Genomic DNA, 17,287 nt, shown 5'->3' on the forward strand with positions numbered 1-17,287 from the left:
CTTGCAACACTGCACCCGGCGACCCCGACTCGGCTGGTGGCGATCCAACACCTCAGGAGGGACCCCAGGACTACTCTAAGACTGTGAGTACAAAAACCTGTCCCCCCTGAGCCCCCACAGCGCCGCCTGCAGAGGGAATCCCGAGGCTTCCCCTGACCGCGACTCTTTGAATCCAAAGTCCCGACACCTGGGAGAGACCCTGCACCCGCAGCCCCCAGGACCTGAAGGACCGGACTTTCACTGGAGGAGTGACCCCCAGGAGTCCCTCTCCCTTGCCCAAGTGGAGGTTTCCCCGAGGAACCCCCCCCTTGCCTGCCTGCAGCGCTGAAGAGATCCCTAGATCTCCCATTGACTTCCATTACAAACCCGACGCTTGTTTCTACACTGCACCCGGCCGCCCCCGCGCTGCTGAGGGTGAAATTTCTGTGTGGACTTGTGTCCCCCCCGGTGCCCTACAAAACCCCCCTGGTCTGCCCTCCGAAGACGCGGGTACTTACCTGCAAGCAGACCGGAACCGGGGCACCCCCTTCTCTCCATTCTAGCCTATGTGTTTTGGGCACCACTTTGAACTCTGCACCTGACCGGCCCTGAGCTGCTGGTGTGGTGACTTTGGGGTTGCTCTGAACCCCCAACGGTGGGCTACCTTGGACCAAGAACTAAGCCCTGTAAGTGCCTTACTTACCTGGTTAACCTAACAAATACTTACCTCCCCTAGGAACTGTGAAAATTGCACTAAGTGTCCACTTTTAAAACAGCTATTTGTCAATAACTTGAAAAGTATACATGCAATTTTTATGATTTAAAGTTCCTAAAGTACTTACCTGCAATACCTTTCAAATGAGATATTACATGTAGAATTTGAACCTGTGGTTCTTAAAATAAACTAAGAAAAGATATTTTTCTATACAAAAACCTATTGGCTGGATTTGTCTCTGAGTGTGTGTACCTCATTTATTGTCTATGTGTATGTACAACAAATGCTTAACACTACTCCTTGGATAAGCCTACTGCTCGACCACACTACCACAAAATAGAGCATTAGTATTATCTATTTTTACCACTATTTTGCCTCTAAGGGGAACCCTTGGACTCTGTGCATGCTATTCCTTACTTTGAAATAGCACATACAGAGCCAACTTCCTACAGCTACCCTGCACTTACAATGTCTAAGGTGTTGCTTAGACACTGTAGGGGCATAGTGCTCATGCACATATGCCCTCACCTATGGTATAGTGCACCCTGCCTTAGGGCTGTAAGGCCTACTAGAGGGGTGACTTATCTATACTGCATAGGCAGTGTGAGGTTGGCATGGCACCCTGAGGGGAGTGCCATGTCGACTTACTCGTTTTGTTCTCATCAGCACACACAAGCTGGCAAGCAGTGTGTCTGTGCTGAATGAGGGGTCCCCAGGGTGGCATAAGATATGCTGCAGCCCTTAGAGACCTTCCCTGGCATCAGGGCCCTTGGTACCAGTTACAAGGGACTTACCTGGATGCCAGGGTGTGCCAATTGTGGAATCAAAAGCACATTTTAGGTGAAAGAACACTGGTGCTGGGGCCTGGTTAGCAGGGTCCCAGCACACTTCTCAGTCAAGTCAGCATCAGTATCAGGCAAAAAGTGGGGGGTAACTGCAACAGGGAGCCATTTCTTTACAAGAGGGAAGGGTCCACTCCCCTGTCCAGCTCCACCCACAGGATGGTGCCCAAAGCTCCTGCAGGTGGCCACCTGGTTCTGACATCTTGGAACCAAGATGGCCAGAGGCCTATGGGAGCATCTGACTGGGTAGGCCAGGTAGCTGACATCAGTGATCCCTCCTAATAGGTGGTCACTCCCCTGCATCCGGAGGCACCTAAGGCAACGACATCCAGCTGGTAAGATCTTCTGTCCTCCGGATCTGCGAAGATTCTCCAGCACAGGTGTGGTTCTGAGGGGTCCTCTGGGTCTTCTCTGTCTTCTGTCCGACGTTTAAGTCGGTGAGCTCTTGTACCTGCCACTGGGACAGAATCCCTGTGGACCACAACTATTGCACCAACCAAGGCTTGACGACTCCTAATCTGAGGGACTGTAAGGAAATGCCTCCTTGGCATGGTTACTCCCTGACTTTTTGCCTTTGCTGATGCTATGTTTTGAATTGAAAGTGTGCTGAGGCCTGCTAACCAGGCCCCAGCACCAGTGTTCTTTCCCTAACCTGTACTTTTGATTCCACAATTGGCACACCCTGGCATACAGATAAGTCCCTTGTAAGTGGTACCCCTGGTACCAAGGGCCCTGATGCCAAGGAAGGTCTCTAAGGGCTGCAGCATGTCTTATGCCACCCTGGAGACCCCTCACTCAGCACAGACACACTGCTTGCCAGCTTGTGTGTGCTGGTGAGAACAAAACGAGTAAGTCGACTTGGCACTCCCCTAAGGGTGCCATGCCAGCCTCTCACTGCCTATGCAGGTATAGATAAGTCACCCCTCTAGTAGGCCTTACAGCCCTAAGGCAGGGTGCACTATACCATAGGTGAGGGCACCAGTGCATGAGCACTGTGCCCCTACAGTGTCTAAGCAATACCTTAGACATTGTAAGTGCAGGGTAGCCATAAGAGTATATGGTCTGGGAGTCTGTTTTACACGAACTCCACAGCACCATAATGGCTACACTGAAAACTGGGAAGTTTGGTATCAAACTTCTCAGCACAATAAATGCACACTGATGCCAGTGTACATTTTATTGTAAACTACACCCCAGAGGGCACCTTAGAGGTGCCCCCTGAAACCTTAACCGACTATCTGTGTAGGCTGACTGGTTCCAGCAGCCTGCCACACTAGAGACATGTTGCTGGCCCCATGAGGAGAGTGCCTTTGTCACTCTGAGGCCAATAACAAAGCCTGCACTGGGTGGAGATGCTAACACCTCCCCCAGGCAGGAGCTGTAACACCTGGCGGTGAGCCTCAAAGGCTCACCCCTTTGTCACAGCACCGCAGGACACTCCAGCTAGTGGAGTTGCCCACCCCCTCCGGCCACGGCCCCCACTTTTGGCGGCAAGGCCGAAGGAAACAAAGAAAACAACAAGGAGGAGTCACTGGCCAGTCAGGACAGCCCCTAAGGTGTCCTGAGCTGAGGTGAATCTAACTTTTAGAAATCCTCCATCTTGCAGATGGAGGATTCCCCCAATAGGATTAGGGATGTGACCCCCTCCCCTTGGGAGGAGGCACAAAGAGGGTGTATCCACCATCAGGGCTAGTAGCCATTGGCTACTAACCCCCCAGACCTAAACACGCCCTTAAATTTAGTATTTAAGGGCTCCCCTGAACCTAAGAATTTAGATTCCTGCAACTTACCTGAAGAAGAAGACTGCTGAGCTGAAAAACCCCTGCAGAGGAAGAACAGAAGACACCAACTGCTTTGGCCCCAGTCCTACCTGCCTGTCTCCTGCCTTCCAAAAGAAACCTGCTCCAGCGACGCTTTCCAAGGGACCAGCGACCTCTGAATCCTCTGAGGACTGCCCTGCTTCAAGAAAGACAAGAAACTCCTGAGGACAGCGGCACTGCTCCACAAGAACTGCAACTTTGTTTCAAGGAGCAGATTTAAAGACCCCTGCAACTCCCCGCAAGAAGCGTGAGACTTGCAACACTGCACCCGGCGACCCCGACTCGACTGGTGGAGAAACAACGCTTCAAGGAGGACCCTCCGGCGACTCTACGACTGTGAGTAACCAAAGTTGTCCCCCCTGAGCCCCCACAGCGACGCTTGCAGAGGGAATCCCGAGGCTCCCCCTGACCGCGACTGCCTGAACTCCATTTCCCGACGGCTGGAAAAGACTCTGCACCCGCAGCCCCCAGCACCTAAAGAAACGGAACTCCTGTGCAGGAGTGACCCCCAGGAGGCCCTCTCCCTTGCCCAGGTGGTGGCTACCCCGAGGAGCCCCCCCCTTGCCTGCCTGCAACGCTGAAGAGATCCCTTGATCTCTCATTGAAAACCATAACAAAACCCGACGCGTGTTTGCACACTGCACCCGGCCGCCCCGCGCTGCTGAGGGTGTACTTTTTGTGCTGACCTGTGTCCCCCCCGGTGCCCTACAAAACCCCCCTGGTCTGCCCTCCGAAGACGCGGGTACTTACCTGCTGGCAGACTGGAACCGGGGCACCCCCTTCTCTCCATTGAAGCCTATGCGTTTTGGGCACCTCTTTGACCTCTGCACCTGACCGGCCCTGAGCTGCTGGTGTGGTAACTTTGGGGTTGCTCTGAACCCCCAACGGTGGGCTACCTTGGACCAAAAACTGAAACCTGTAAGTGACTTACTTACCTGTTAAAACTAACATTACTTTACCTCCCCCAGGAACTGTGAAAATTGCACTGTGTCCACTTTTAAAACAGCTTATTGTGTTTTATGTGAAAAGTATACATGCTAATGAAATGATTCAAAGTTCCTAAAGTACTTACCTGCAATACCTTTCAAATGAGATATTACATGTAAAATTTGAACCTGTGGTTCTTAAAATAAACTAAGAAAAGATATTTTTCTATAACAAAACCTATTGGCTGGATTTGTCTCTGAGTGTGTGTTCCTCATTTATTGCCTGTGTGTATGTACAACAAATGCTTAACACTACTCCTTTGATAAGCCTACTGCTCGACCACACTACCACAAAATAGAGCATTAGCATTATCTCTTTTTGCCACTATCTTACCTCTAAGGGGAACCCTTGGACTCTGTGCATGCTATTCCTTACTTTGAAATAGCACATACAGAGCCAACTTCCTACAGAACCTCTAATGAAGGAAGTACGAGATAGGTGTTGGAGTTCTCACTCATGGACTTGTTGATGCATCCTGCTGAGCAGATCTCCAAAATTGTTCTTTCTGACCAATACCTGGCAATCTGGCTGAGAGGCAGTAGTGCTTGGAATGACTGTACCCTTGCTGGGCTGGGGTATGGTTTCCCTACTCAAGAAGCTAGTATTGCTCCAAGAAAAGGCTGAACTTGCATGGGCTGGAGATGGGACTTGGTTGCACTGATGGTGAACCTTTAATTGCGCTGTTAATCAGCCAATCGTTCAGGTAAGGAAAGACATGAATGTTGCTTATTCTAAGGTGAGCGGCAACCACTGCAAGAACACTTAGTAAATAACTTGGGAGCTGTGGTTACTCCAAAGGTAGCACTTTGAATTGATAATGCTGACCACTTACCACAAACCTGGGGGAACCTTCGATGTGCAGGATGAATGGACATGTGAAAGTTGGCGAACTTCAGGTCGAAGGCAATCATTAAGTCGCTTTGTTGTAGTAGTGGAATGATATCCTAGAGTGTCACCATGTATAAATACTCTGACAAAGTATTTGTTGAGGGGACTGAGGTCAAGGATGAGCCAGAGGAACAAGTCCTTTTTGGGGATCAGGAAGTATAAGGACTACACCCCCTTGCTGCAGTGTTGTGGCAGCACAGGGTATTTGGCCCCTTTGCTGAGTGGTGCAAGTATCTCCTCTTGAAAGCAGATGGTAATATTCAGGGTAGAGTGGCTCAGCACGGGGGAGGCTGGGATTCAAGGCAAAGGATGTTTGGTGGTGCTTTCATCAGTTCTAAGCAGTACCCGCTCTTCTACAATATCCAAAGCCCACTGGTCGAAGGTGATCTCTGCCCAGTAGAGAAGAAACTTGTGCAACCAAACGCCTGACAGGTGTTCAATGGTCAAAGGAGTCACTGCTTGTCAGATGCGGCACCTCTGAAGGCCGCTTCTTTCCAACTATCACACCTGTTGTTGCCCTTGTATCCTCCCCTGTGGAAGCCTAGTTCCCGATGGCTGATGGCAAGGGGGTGGGGAGCCCTGTGAAGGTGATTGCTGTTGCTGGTGTCTGGGAAACGATGTGGATGTCTCAGCAGTGGTGGCTTTTGTGCCAGTTAAAGAGTTTATCCACCTCAAATGCTTCATGTAACATTTTACGTTGATCCGTAAAGCAGGGGCCAATTAAAAAAAAAAAAAAAAAAAAAAAAGAAGGTGGGGTCCCTAAGAGCGCAATTTCTCATGCTAACTCTCATAGAAAACTTTGCTCTCTGATACAGAAACAATGTCTCAACTGTACATCAGGGACCAAAATGTTCTTCTGGAAAACTTTATGGAACAGCAGAACCATGAGGGTTAATCTAGAATGCTGGTATCACTGGAGTACAACCGAACCCACAACCAATTTTGAAATAATTAACAGATTACTGCAGAGCTATAAGTAACACTAAAAAAGGTCTCAATGTGGAAACGCTGACCTTACTATACAGTGGCAACAACAATACTATATACATATATCTACAAACACACCCACAAAAAAAGAGCAACGCTTGCTAACATTTTGATGCTTTTCATAAGCCACTTGATTTTAACTATTCTAAGAACAGGCTTTTCACCATTGTAAAATGAGGTCCAGCATTCCACACGTGGCACTTGAAGACAATGCCATGATGGGCAAGCAAGAATCAAAGAGATACAAACAAAGAGGGTACATACCCGTTCATTTCTGTCAGTACAGAAGAGTCTGGTGTGATGCCTTTTCTGCACAACAATAAATGTGATCCCTGGCTGATAGTCCTTTTCTAGTTTGATGCAAGCCTCCCTGATAGCTAACAATTCATGATGCAGTACCTGAAGGAGAAAAGAGTAAACATTACAAAAGCACATTAGGAAAGTGATCTCCGAAAGAAGAAATTTGGATACATATAAGTAACAAGCAGAACATCTAAAAGTCCAAGTGCAAACATATAACTCCATTAAATCATCAAATGTGAAGTGACTAACCGATTCAAACCAGATGTTTGATATATACACACATATATAGATACACACACACACACAACATTCACTGAAAAAAATCAAGGTTAGAGTAACATTATAGTTAGGTGAATAGGTCACTACCTACATTAATGTTTTGAACTCAAAACTACAGAAATTCACCAAAAAGGAGAGCTAACTAGAGCTTACACCCTCCGCCATGCACTGCTTATGACCTCACATATTAATTTACTCATGACGTTTTCTATGATATTATTTTCACCACTGATGACATCTTCCAAGCTTCTTTTGTACACATAACTCTATAAACTAGTAAGCCATTAGAGGCCTGAAATAAGTACAAAGCAGCTCAGAATAATATGAAGCATCATTAATGCCAATTAGGTGTATCAAGCATGTGTTATTGCGCAACACTGACCCTATAACATACACATTATGGGTAGCGGAGTTCACTAACAATCAACCAGCTATTTATAATGCTTGCTCCATGTGGCAGTAATCTGTTGTTCTATTTCCCTGTCAACAGATTTCAAGTCTGCTCCTAGCCAGCGGGAGCATTTTTAAAGCTCCTGTTTGCTGGGAGCAGACTTTGTGTTTGCTCTCATTTTGGCAAGAGATTTGAAAGTGCTCCAGCCAGACGAGGGAGAAACACATGGTTCTCTGCCCGGGCCAGTGCAGGCAGGGAAACCACTGTTCACCAGGAGCGAGCCGACTCAATGGTATTGGTTTCCCAGGGCCCATTAAAGGCTCAGAGAGAGGAGCTGTACAGACCAAATCCTTTTTTTTCCTTTTTCTTCAAACAAAGATCAATGTCCTGGGGGATGGAATCCCTAGGGCCTTTTAAAGGCTCGATGAAGTGGGTGCCTTGCGGCCAACCTCCCCTTAAAAATACTTTGGGCCCCAGCGGGCCTAAAGTGGCTTAGGGAGGGAGGCCATAGGCATTGGGAAATAAGGTCCCCGGGCCTAAAATGGAACATATATTGTGTGTGTGTGTGAGAGAGAGAGAGAGAGACTTGTGGAAGGTGGGAAAGTGGGAGAAGACAGCAAGGCTCATCCTATCTACTGTAGAACAGCCCATCTCATTACTGTATCTCTCTGCTACTGCATTCAGGCAGTAGTGTGTATATTCCTCTGTGTCTGAACAGCAGATATTCACCAGAGACACTCCTGCACATACTGCAGTGGAGTTGCCATAATTCTTGTACAGTGAGCCTTGACTGTTCCTGTAAGCGTTCTCTACCTCTTTCATATGGTAGAAAGCAATTGTTGCTAATACCCATGTGGAAATTCCCTGTTTTGATAATAGAAAACTTTGACTTGGATTGGAGATTTTAACCAGTAATTGGTTAGACTTTCTGAAATGAGGCATGCTAAAAACGAACGTTGGCATATCAGTACATCAAGTGACTTTTAAAGGGGTAATAGCTAACAGAGCTGTTTTCTATAAGAGAGATGTAATACAAGATCTGTAAACTGATTGAAATGGGTTACGCATCAGTTGAGATAATACTGAGTTGAGCTCTCATTTAGTTGGCAGACTTCTTGATGGAGGGAAAGAAAAGGTGAACTTCAATGAAGGCATTCCTCAGGCTTGAAAGAGCCAACAAGAATAGGCACAGAAAGCATGGATGAGGTTGAATTGAGTGGGGATGTGGACACTTCGATGAACACCACACACATTATTTTTTGCATTTGGCTATTGTAAAGAAATGGCTCCCTGTTGCAGTTACTCCCCACTTTTTGCCTGATACTGATGCTGACTTGACTGAGAAGTGTGCTGGGACCCTGCTAACTAGGCCCCAGCACCAGTGTTCTTTCACCTAAAATGTACCATTGTCTCCATGTAAGGAAATGGCTCCCTGTTGCAGTTACCCCCCACATTTTGCCTGATACTGATGCTGACTTGACTGAGAAGTGTGCTGGGACCCTGCTAACCAGGCCCCAGCACCAGTGTTCTTTCACCTAAAATGTACCATTGTCTCCACAATTGGCACAACCCTGGCACCCAGGTAAGTCCCTTTTAACTGGTACCAAGGGCCCGGATGCCAGGGAAGGTCTCTAAGGGCTGCAGCATGTCTTATGCCACCCTAGGGACCCCTCACTCAGCACAGACACACTGCTTGCCAGCTTGTGTGTGCTGGTGGGGAGAAAATTACTAAGTCGACATGGCACTCCCCTCAGGGTGCCATGCCAACCTCACACTGCCTGTGGCATAGGTAAGTCACCCCTCTAGCAGGCCTTACAGCCCTAAGGCAGGGTGCACTATACCACAGGTGAGGGGATATGTGCATGAGCACTATGCCCCTACAGTGTCTAAGCAAAACCTTAGACATTGTAAGTGCAGGGTAGCCATAAGAGTATATGGTCTGGGAGTCTGTCAAAAACGAACTCCACAGCTCCATAATGGCTACACTGAATACTGGGAAGTTTGGTACCAAACTTCTCAGAATAATAAACCCACACTGATGCCAGTGTTGGATTTATTAAAAAATGCACACAGAGGGCATCTTAGAGATGTCCCCTGTACTTTACCCAATTGTTCAGTGCAGGACTGACTGGTCTGTTCCAGCCTGCTGCTGAGAGACGAGTTTCTGACCCCATGTGGTGAGGGCCTTTGTGCTCTCTGAGGACAGAAACAAAAGCCTGCTCTGGGTGGACGTGCTTCACACCTCCCCCCTGCAGGAACTGTAACACCTAGCAGTGAGCCTCAAAGGCTCAGGCTTCGTGTTACAATGCCCCAGGGCGCTCCAGCTAGTGGAGATGCCCGCCCCCTGGACACAGCCCCCACTTTTGGCGGCAAGTCCAGGAGAGATAATGAGAAAAACAAGGAGGAGTCACTGGCCAGTCAGGACAGCCCCAAAGGTGTCCTGAGCTGAGGTGACTCTGACTTTTAGAAATCCTCCATCTTGCAGATGGAGGATTCCCCCAATAGGATTAGGGATGTGCCCCCCTCCCCTCAGGGAGGAGGCACAAAGAGGGTGTAGCCACCCTCAGGGCTAGTAGCCATTGGCTACTGCCCTCCCTGACCTAAACACACCCCTAAATTCTGTATTTAGGGGCTCCACTGAACCTAGGAACTCAGATTCCTGCAACTTACAGAAGAAGAGGACTGCTGAGCTGAAAACCCCTGCAGAAGAAGAAAGAAGACACCAACTGCTTTGGCCCCAGTCCTACCGGCCTGTCTCCTGCCTTCAGAAGAAAACTGCTCCAGCGGCGCTTTCCCTGGGACCAGCGACCTCTGAATCCTCAGAGGACTGCCCTGCTTCCAAGAGACCAAGAAACTCCAGAGAACAGAGGCCCTGTTCAACAAAGACTGCAACTTTGTATCCAGAGGAGCAGATTTAAAGACCCCTGCAATCCCTGCAAGAAGCGTGAGACTTGCAACACTGCACCCGGCGACCCCGACTCGACTGGTGGAGAACCAACACCTCAGGGAAGACCCTCTGGCGACTCCGAGACTGAGTAACCAAAGTTGTCCCCCCTGACCCCCCACAGCGACACCTGCAGAGGGAATCCCGAGGCTCCCCCTGACCGCGACTGCCTGACTCTAAAATCCCGACGGCTGGAAAAGACCCTGCACCCGCAGCCCCCAGCACCTGAAGGATCGGAACTTCAGTGCATGAGTGACCCCCAGGAGGACCTCTCCCTTGCCCAGCTGGTGGCTACCCCGAGGAGCCCCCCCCTTGCCTGCCTGCATCGCTGAAGAGACCCCTTGGTCTCCCATTGATTCCTATTACAAACCCGACGTGTGTTTGCGCACTGCACCCGGCCGCCCCGTGCTGCTGAGGGTGTACTTTCTGTGCTAACTTGTGCCCCCCCCCCCCGGTGCCCTACAAAACCCCCCCTGGTCTGCCCTTCGAAGACGCGGGTACTTACCTGCTTGCAGACTGGAACCGGGGCACCCCCTTCTCCATTGAAGCCTATGCGTTTTGGGCACCACTTTGAACCCTGCACCTGACCGGCCCTGAGCTGCTGGTGTGGTAACTTTGGGGTTGCTCTGAACCCCCAACGGTGGGCTACCTTGGACCCAAACTTGAACTCTGTAGGTGGTTTACTTACCTGCAAGAACTAACAATAACTTACCTCCCCTAGGAACTGTGAAAATTGCACTGTGTCTAGTTTTAAAATAGCTATATGTGTTTTATTTGAAAAGTATATATGCTATTGTGATTATTCAAAGTTCCTAAAGTACTTACCTGCAATACCTTTCATGCAAAGTATTACATGTAGAATTTGAACCTGTGGTTCTTAAAATAAACTAAGAAAATATATTTTTCTATACAAAAACCTATTGGCCTGGGATTGTCTCCGAGTGTGTGTTCCTCATTTATTGCCTGTGTGTATGTACAACAAATGCTTAACACTACTCCTTTGCTAAGCCTACTGCTCGACCACACTACCACAAAATAGAGCATTAGTATTATCTTTTTTTGCCACTATCTTACCTCTAAGGGGAACCCTTGGACTCTGTGCATACTATTCCTTACTTTGAAATAGTGCATACAGAGCCAACTTCCTACAGCTATACAAATGTTATTTTATACTCTGACCTGTGCTAGGATGCTTCTTCAATCTGCTGAAATGTAAGTTCTGAGATTCATTAAATTCAGCAGCCAAGTTGATACATGCCTGGCCCAATTTGAGGCCATCAAGACTCCCCTTTCAGCGTCTGGGAACTAGTGTAAGGAGGGAGCATATGCACATGTCCTGGACTTCGCAATTAAAATGCATTCCCCCATGATCCTTCCTGTGGATACCTATTTGCAAAAGACTGGACTTTGTTGCATGTTTATGTAACAAATAAGTCGATCTTCGGTTCCCACAAATGCTGAATATTCTTTTTTTGAGAACATGACTGTTTAGCTCCCATTCATGGCAATTTTGAGCTGCTCAGCTGAGACCGTATTCTTTGTTTAAATGTTAAACCTGTTGTGTTGAAAAGTGCTAAACATCAGCACCAAACTCACAATTCAATCATTACAATCAATGTACACCTTTAGGAGATCCACTAAATGCAGAGTTTTAACATTGAATCTCTGTGCAGCAGGCACCCCCCCCTTACTATGGTTGCAGTCCCACTGGTCCCATTAGTTTCAGTAAAGTTTATGTCAAGCCCCTGTATGTTTCCTAGGGCAGCCATATTGTCTCCAACTTTTTTGGTCATCCTTTTCATTCTTACACCTGCTTTTTTGGCCACCATGCACCAGTCCATATCCACCTTCCATGTTTCAAGAGCCAGAGCGGGGGCTGCACCCCACTGCTTAATTATATTCCTTCTCACCACCATACACCCCACTCTAAAGAAGATCTTCTGGTATACCTCTGTAGAGTAGTTTCCACCCACATGTCCAAAACAGATAATTCTGCATGTGGCAACCACTAAAAACAAAACAAAACACTAAAAAGAACAGTGTAGTCATGATAATTTCACACTCCGTTCCAAAAATTCACTAGTTGACAGCAGTACCTTATTGTGTGGATGAAACTTCCTATCATCCCTAGGAGTTCTCTGGTGAGGTATGATCGGTGCAATATTTTAGGTTTTATCAAACAAAAAGCTGTGCTCATGGATACTTCCTACTTGCTGAGTCCCCCCCCAGCCCCAGTTTTCCATACTGCTTTTCGTTTAAGGGTTCTAGCAGATCTGGGTTATCACTGGTTATCTTTTTGTATATTAGGGATACTGTTTTCTGTGGGAGCAGCTCCAATAGTATCATATCTTCCAAGAGGAAGGAGTCTCTAATTGTCATTCCACTATGAATAAATGGGCTGCCAGGCCATGTCTATGTTTTCAACTCCACCAATTCATAACCCTTTTGAGGGTCTCCAGCAGGACTGGCTTATCACTTCCCCATTCATTTCCCATTTATTAAAAAAAAAAAAACTCTCAGCTTGCCCACCTCACTCAATCGGGAGGCATGTCCTTAGTAAAAATCTCTCCCCTTTTTTCGTACTGTGTGGACCTACCATGCCTTAGCATTGATTGAGTATGTTTCAGTAGTGCATCTCTGTTGTCTTCAAAACATTGCAACAACACAGCCATGTGGCTACTTTATTTATCTTTCCATTCTCAGGGAGGGTGCGTCCAGTGGCGCAAAGGTCCACTCTTTTACCATCAACGGCTGGGAGACTTAATACAAACAAATAACGTTCCAAGTACAATTCTTGGGAGCCTCCCATCCCATAACAACATCGTTATTTCAGCTTATACTCTTCTATATATATATAAAAAATACTGCTGGGGCCTGTGGAATATTTCACAATAAATATTTCTGCGCTTTGAATATTAGGGAGTCAAAATTGAAATGTCTAACTTAAATAAATGCCTAGGCTTGACATTAGTAGGATTTAGCCTACTCATATTTTCAGAATGCACATGCAGTGAGATCTTTGACTCATTTGTCTTGTGCTAAACCTTAACCGGTGATGCCTATTTAATTAGATTTCGGCTTAATTTCCACCACTAATAGTATTTAACATCAATCTGTAATTACAAAGTGTAAAGAAATGGCTCCCTGTTGCAGTTACCCCCCACTTTTTGCCTGATACTGATGCTGACTTGACTGAGAAGTGTGCTGGGACCCTGCTAACCAGGCCCCAGCACCAGTGTTCTTTCACCTAAAATGTACCATTGTTTCCACAATTGGCACACCCTGGCATCCAGATAAGTCCCTTGTAACTGGTACCTCTGGTACCAAGGGCCCTGATGCCAGGGAAGGTCTCTAAGGGCTGCAGCATGTCTTATGCCACCCTAGAGACCCCTCACTCAGCACAGACACACTGCTTACAAGCCTGTGGGTGCTAGTGAGAACAAAATGAGTAAGTCGACATGGCACTCCCCTCAGGGTGCCATGCCAGCCTCTCACTGCCTATGCAGTATAGGTAAGACACCCCTCTAGCAGGCCTTACAGCCCTAAGGCAGGGTGCACTATACCATAGGTGAGGGTACCAGTGCATGAGCATGGTACCCCTACAGTGTCTAAACAAAACCTTAGACATTGTAAGTGCAGGGTAGCCATAAGAGTATATGGTCTGGGAGTCTGTCAAACACGAACTCCACAGCACCATAATGGCTACACTGAAAACTGGGAAGTTTGGTATCAAACTTCTCAGCACAATAAATGCACACTGATGCCAGTGTACATTTTATTGTAAAATACACCACAGAGGGCACCTTAGAGGTGCCCCCTGAAACTTAACCGACTGTCTGTGTAGGCTGACTAGTTCCAGCAGCCTGCCACACCAGAGACATGTTGCTGGCCCCATGGGGAGAGTGCCTTTGTCACTCTGAGGCCAGTAACAAAGCCTGCACTGGGTGGAGATGCTAACACCTCCCCCAGGCAGGAGCTGTAACACCTGGCGGTGAGCCTCAAAGGCTCACCCCTTTGTCACAGCCCAGCAGGGCACTCCAGCTTAGTGGAGTTGCCCGCCCCCTCCGGCCACGGCCCCCACTTTTGGCGGCAAGGCTGGAGGGAACAAAGAAAGCAACAAGGAGGAGTCACTGGCCAGTCAGGACAGCCCCTAAGGTGTCCTGAGCTGAGGTGACTCTGACTTTTAGAAATCCTCCATCTTGCAGATGGAGGATTCCCCCAATAGGGTTAGGATTGTGACCCCCTCCCCTTGGGAGGAGGCACAAAGAGGGTGTACCCACCCTCAGGGCTAGTAGCCATTGGCTACTAACCCCCCAGACCTAAACACGCCCTTAAATTTCGTATTTAAGGGCTACCCTGAACCCTAGAAAATCAGATTCCTGCAACTACAAGAAGAAGGACTGCCTAGTTGAAAACCCCTGCAGCGGAAGACCAGAAGACGACAACTGCCTTGGCTCCAGAAACTCACCGGCCTGTCTCCTGCCTTCCAAAGATCCTGCTCCAGCGACGCCTTCCAAAGGGACCAGCGACCTCGACATCCTCTGAGGACTGCCCCTGCTTCGAAAAGACAAGAAACTCCCGAGGACAGCGGACCTGCTCCAAGAAAAGCTGCAACTTTGTTTCCAGCAGCTTTAAAGAACCCTGCAAGCTCCCCGCAAGAAGCGTGAGACTTGCAACACTGCACCCGGCGACCCCGACTCGGCTGGTGGAGATCCGACACCTCAGGAGGGACCCCAGGACTACTCTAATACTGTGAGTACCAAAACCTGTCCCCCCTGAGCCCCCACAGCGCCGCCTGCAGAGGGAATCCCGAGGCTTCCCCTGACCGCGACTCCTTGAACCTAAAGTCCCGACGCCTGGGAGAGACCCTGCATCCGCAGCCCCCAGGACCCGAAGGACCGGACTTTCACTGGAGAAGTGACCCCCAGGAGTCCCTCTCCCTTACCCAAGTGGAGGTTTCCCCGAGGAATCCCCCCCTTGCCTGCCTGCAGCGCTGAAGAGATCCCGAGATCTCTCATAGACTAACATTGCGAACCCGACGCCTGTTCCTACACTGCACCCGGCCGCCCCTGCGCTGCTGAGGGTGAAATTTCTGTGTGGACTTGTGTCCCCCCCGGTGCCCTACAAAACCCCCCTGGTCTGCCCTCCGAAGACGCGGGTACTTACCTGCAAGCAGACCGGAACCGGGGCACCCCCTTCTCTCCATTCTAGCCTATGTGTTTTGGGCACCACTTTGAACTCTGCACCTGACCGGCCCTGAGCTGCTGGTGTGGTGACTTTGGGGTTGCTCTGAACCCCCAACGGTGGGCTACCTTGGACCAAGAACTGAACCCTGTAAGCGTCTTACTTACCTGGTAAAACTAATCAAAACTTACCTCCCCTAGGAACTGTGAAAATTGCACTAAGTGTCCACTTTTAAAACAGCTATTTGTCAATAACTTGAAAAGTATACATGCAATTTTGATGGTTTGAAGTTCCTAAAGTACTTACCTGCAATACCTTTCGAATGAGCTATTACATGTAGAATTTGAACCTGTGGTTCTTAAAATAAACTAAGAAAAGATATTTTTCTATATAAAAACCTATTGGCTGGATTTGTCTCTGAGTGTGTGTACCTCATTTATTGTCTATGTGTATGTACAACAAATGCTTAACACTACTCCTTGGATAAGCCTACTGCTCGACCACACTACCACAAAATAGAGCATTAGTATTATCTATTTTTACCACTATTTTACCTCTAAGGGGAACCCTTGGACTCTGTGCATGCTATTCCTTACTTTGAAATAGCACATACAGAGCCAACTTCCTACACAAAGATTTTGATTTGATTGGCTAACCAATGTATTTTGACTTCTGTATTGAATTCTTAAACTTGTAATAAACCTTCAGAATTCGTACTTTGAAATTTGCCTTGTGTGGATTTATGTGTGTGATTATCCTGGGTTTATATGATTTAAGTCTAGGGTTCTCGTGCTAAGTCACTCACAACAAGCCCCAATCCATCAAGTGGCTGTGTTAATGCTGTAAAGCAGAGACAGTTTTTGTAGCAGAGGATGACTAGAACAAATTAGATGATTTCAAAAGGTTCTCAGACCCCTTAGTTTTATGGCCCGGAGTCGCTTGGATAAACCAATTGTGTTGAAGCAGTTTGTGAGGCTGCATTACAAGGAGTATAACCAGGGCTTGTCTTGTGCACATGGTGGTTTGTAATGTGGATTGTTATGCTGAGTGAGTTGAGTGATTTTGAGTGTATAACTTTTTTGCGGTGTGGTGGCTTTGGTCTTGTTAATGCTCCTCAGTCACTCCTGTGCATCAACTGCAATAAAGTTGAAATCTGCATTGCACTGCATATCACTGCAATGTTTTTCATACACTGTTGAAATTGTGTTTTTGTGCTTTTGTGCTTCAAGTACCAATTTTTAAACTGAATTTTGATTGGTTAGTTGCTTGTATTGCTCAACTTAATTTGACTGAAAATGGATGCCACGTTGAAAAGTGCCACAGCTTTTTGTGAGGGATAGAAAATGTTACTTACCTAGTAAGCATCTGTTTGTGGCATGTAGTGCTGTAGATTCACATGCTTAACATAAGTCTGCCATCTCGTATTGGGCTGGGAAGTGTGCAAGTTGTTTTTCTTTGAAGAAGTCTTTTGAGGGACGCGTATAGTAACTCCTCCTCTTACTTGCAATGCGCACGGTCTTCGACTCCATTGCTAGAGTGTTTTTTTCCCACCCTCTGGTTCAGGCATGTACTCCTCTGCTCTGTTCGGCATTGTCACTTTCCTACTAGTTAGGTCTTTAAATGTTGGTATTATCGATCGCGGTTACTTAGACATCTACACTGGTCGTTTGTTGACTCGTTTCCAGCTGAGCGAGGCCCGAGGGTGCTTCGTCCTTCAGACAAGTTTTCTCTTTTTTCAACATCTCATCCACTCCATGTCCATCTGGTGATGGGAGGGACGCCATTTGTATTTTGCCCACGTTGTCACGCCAAGTTCTCACACACCAACCAACATCTGGTGAGCAACTTGTGCCTTACTCCGGACCACCATAAATCTACATGAGAGGCCTGCCAGTGATTTCAGTTGAAGAAAACGCTTTATGATCGGAAAACAAGAACATTTAAGATGTCCAGAAGCACCATCGAAGA

General features: G+C 47.7%; 1 protein-coding gene across 4 annotated transcripts in view; it reads right to left on the reverse strand.

The window, feature by feature from the left end:
• AGO2 (argonaute RISC catalytic component 2) overlaps positions 1-17,287 on the reverse strand; it is a 517,474-nt gene that overhangs the window by 114,076 nt on the left and 386,111 nt on the right. For all 4 annotated transcript variants that reach the window (XM_069220804.1, XM_069220806.1, XM_069220805.1 and 1 more), the window contains exon 16: positions 6,483-6,617. In XM_069220804.1, the coding sequence (XP_069076905.1) occupies positions 6,483-6,617 (135 nt within the window). The remainder of the gene's footprint in view (positions 1-6,482; positions 6,618-17,287) is intronic.

The sequence above is a fragment of the Pleurodeles waltl genome, chromosome 2_2 (genome assembly GCF_031143425.1).
Source record: "Pleurodeles waltl isolate 20211129_DDA chromosome 2_2, aPleWal1.hap1.20221129, whole genome shotgun sequence".
Taxonomy (NCBI): Eukaryota; Metazoa; Chordata; class Amphibia; order Caudata; family Salamandridae; genus Pleurodeles; species Pleurodeles waltl.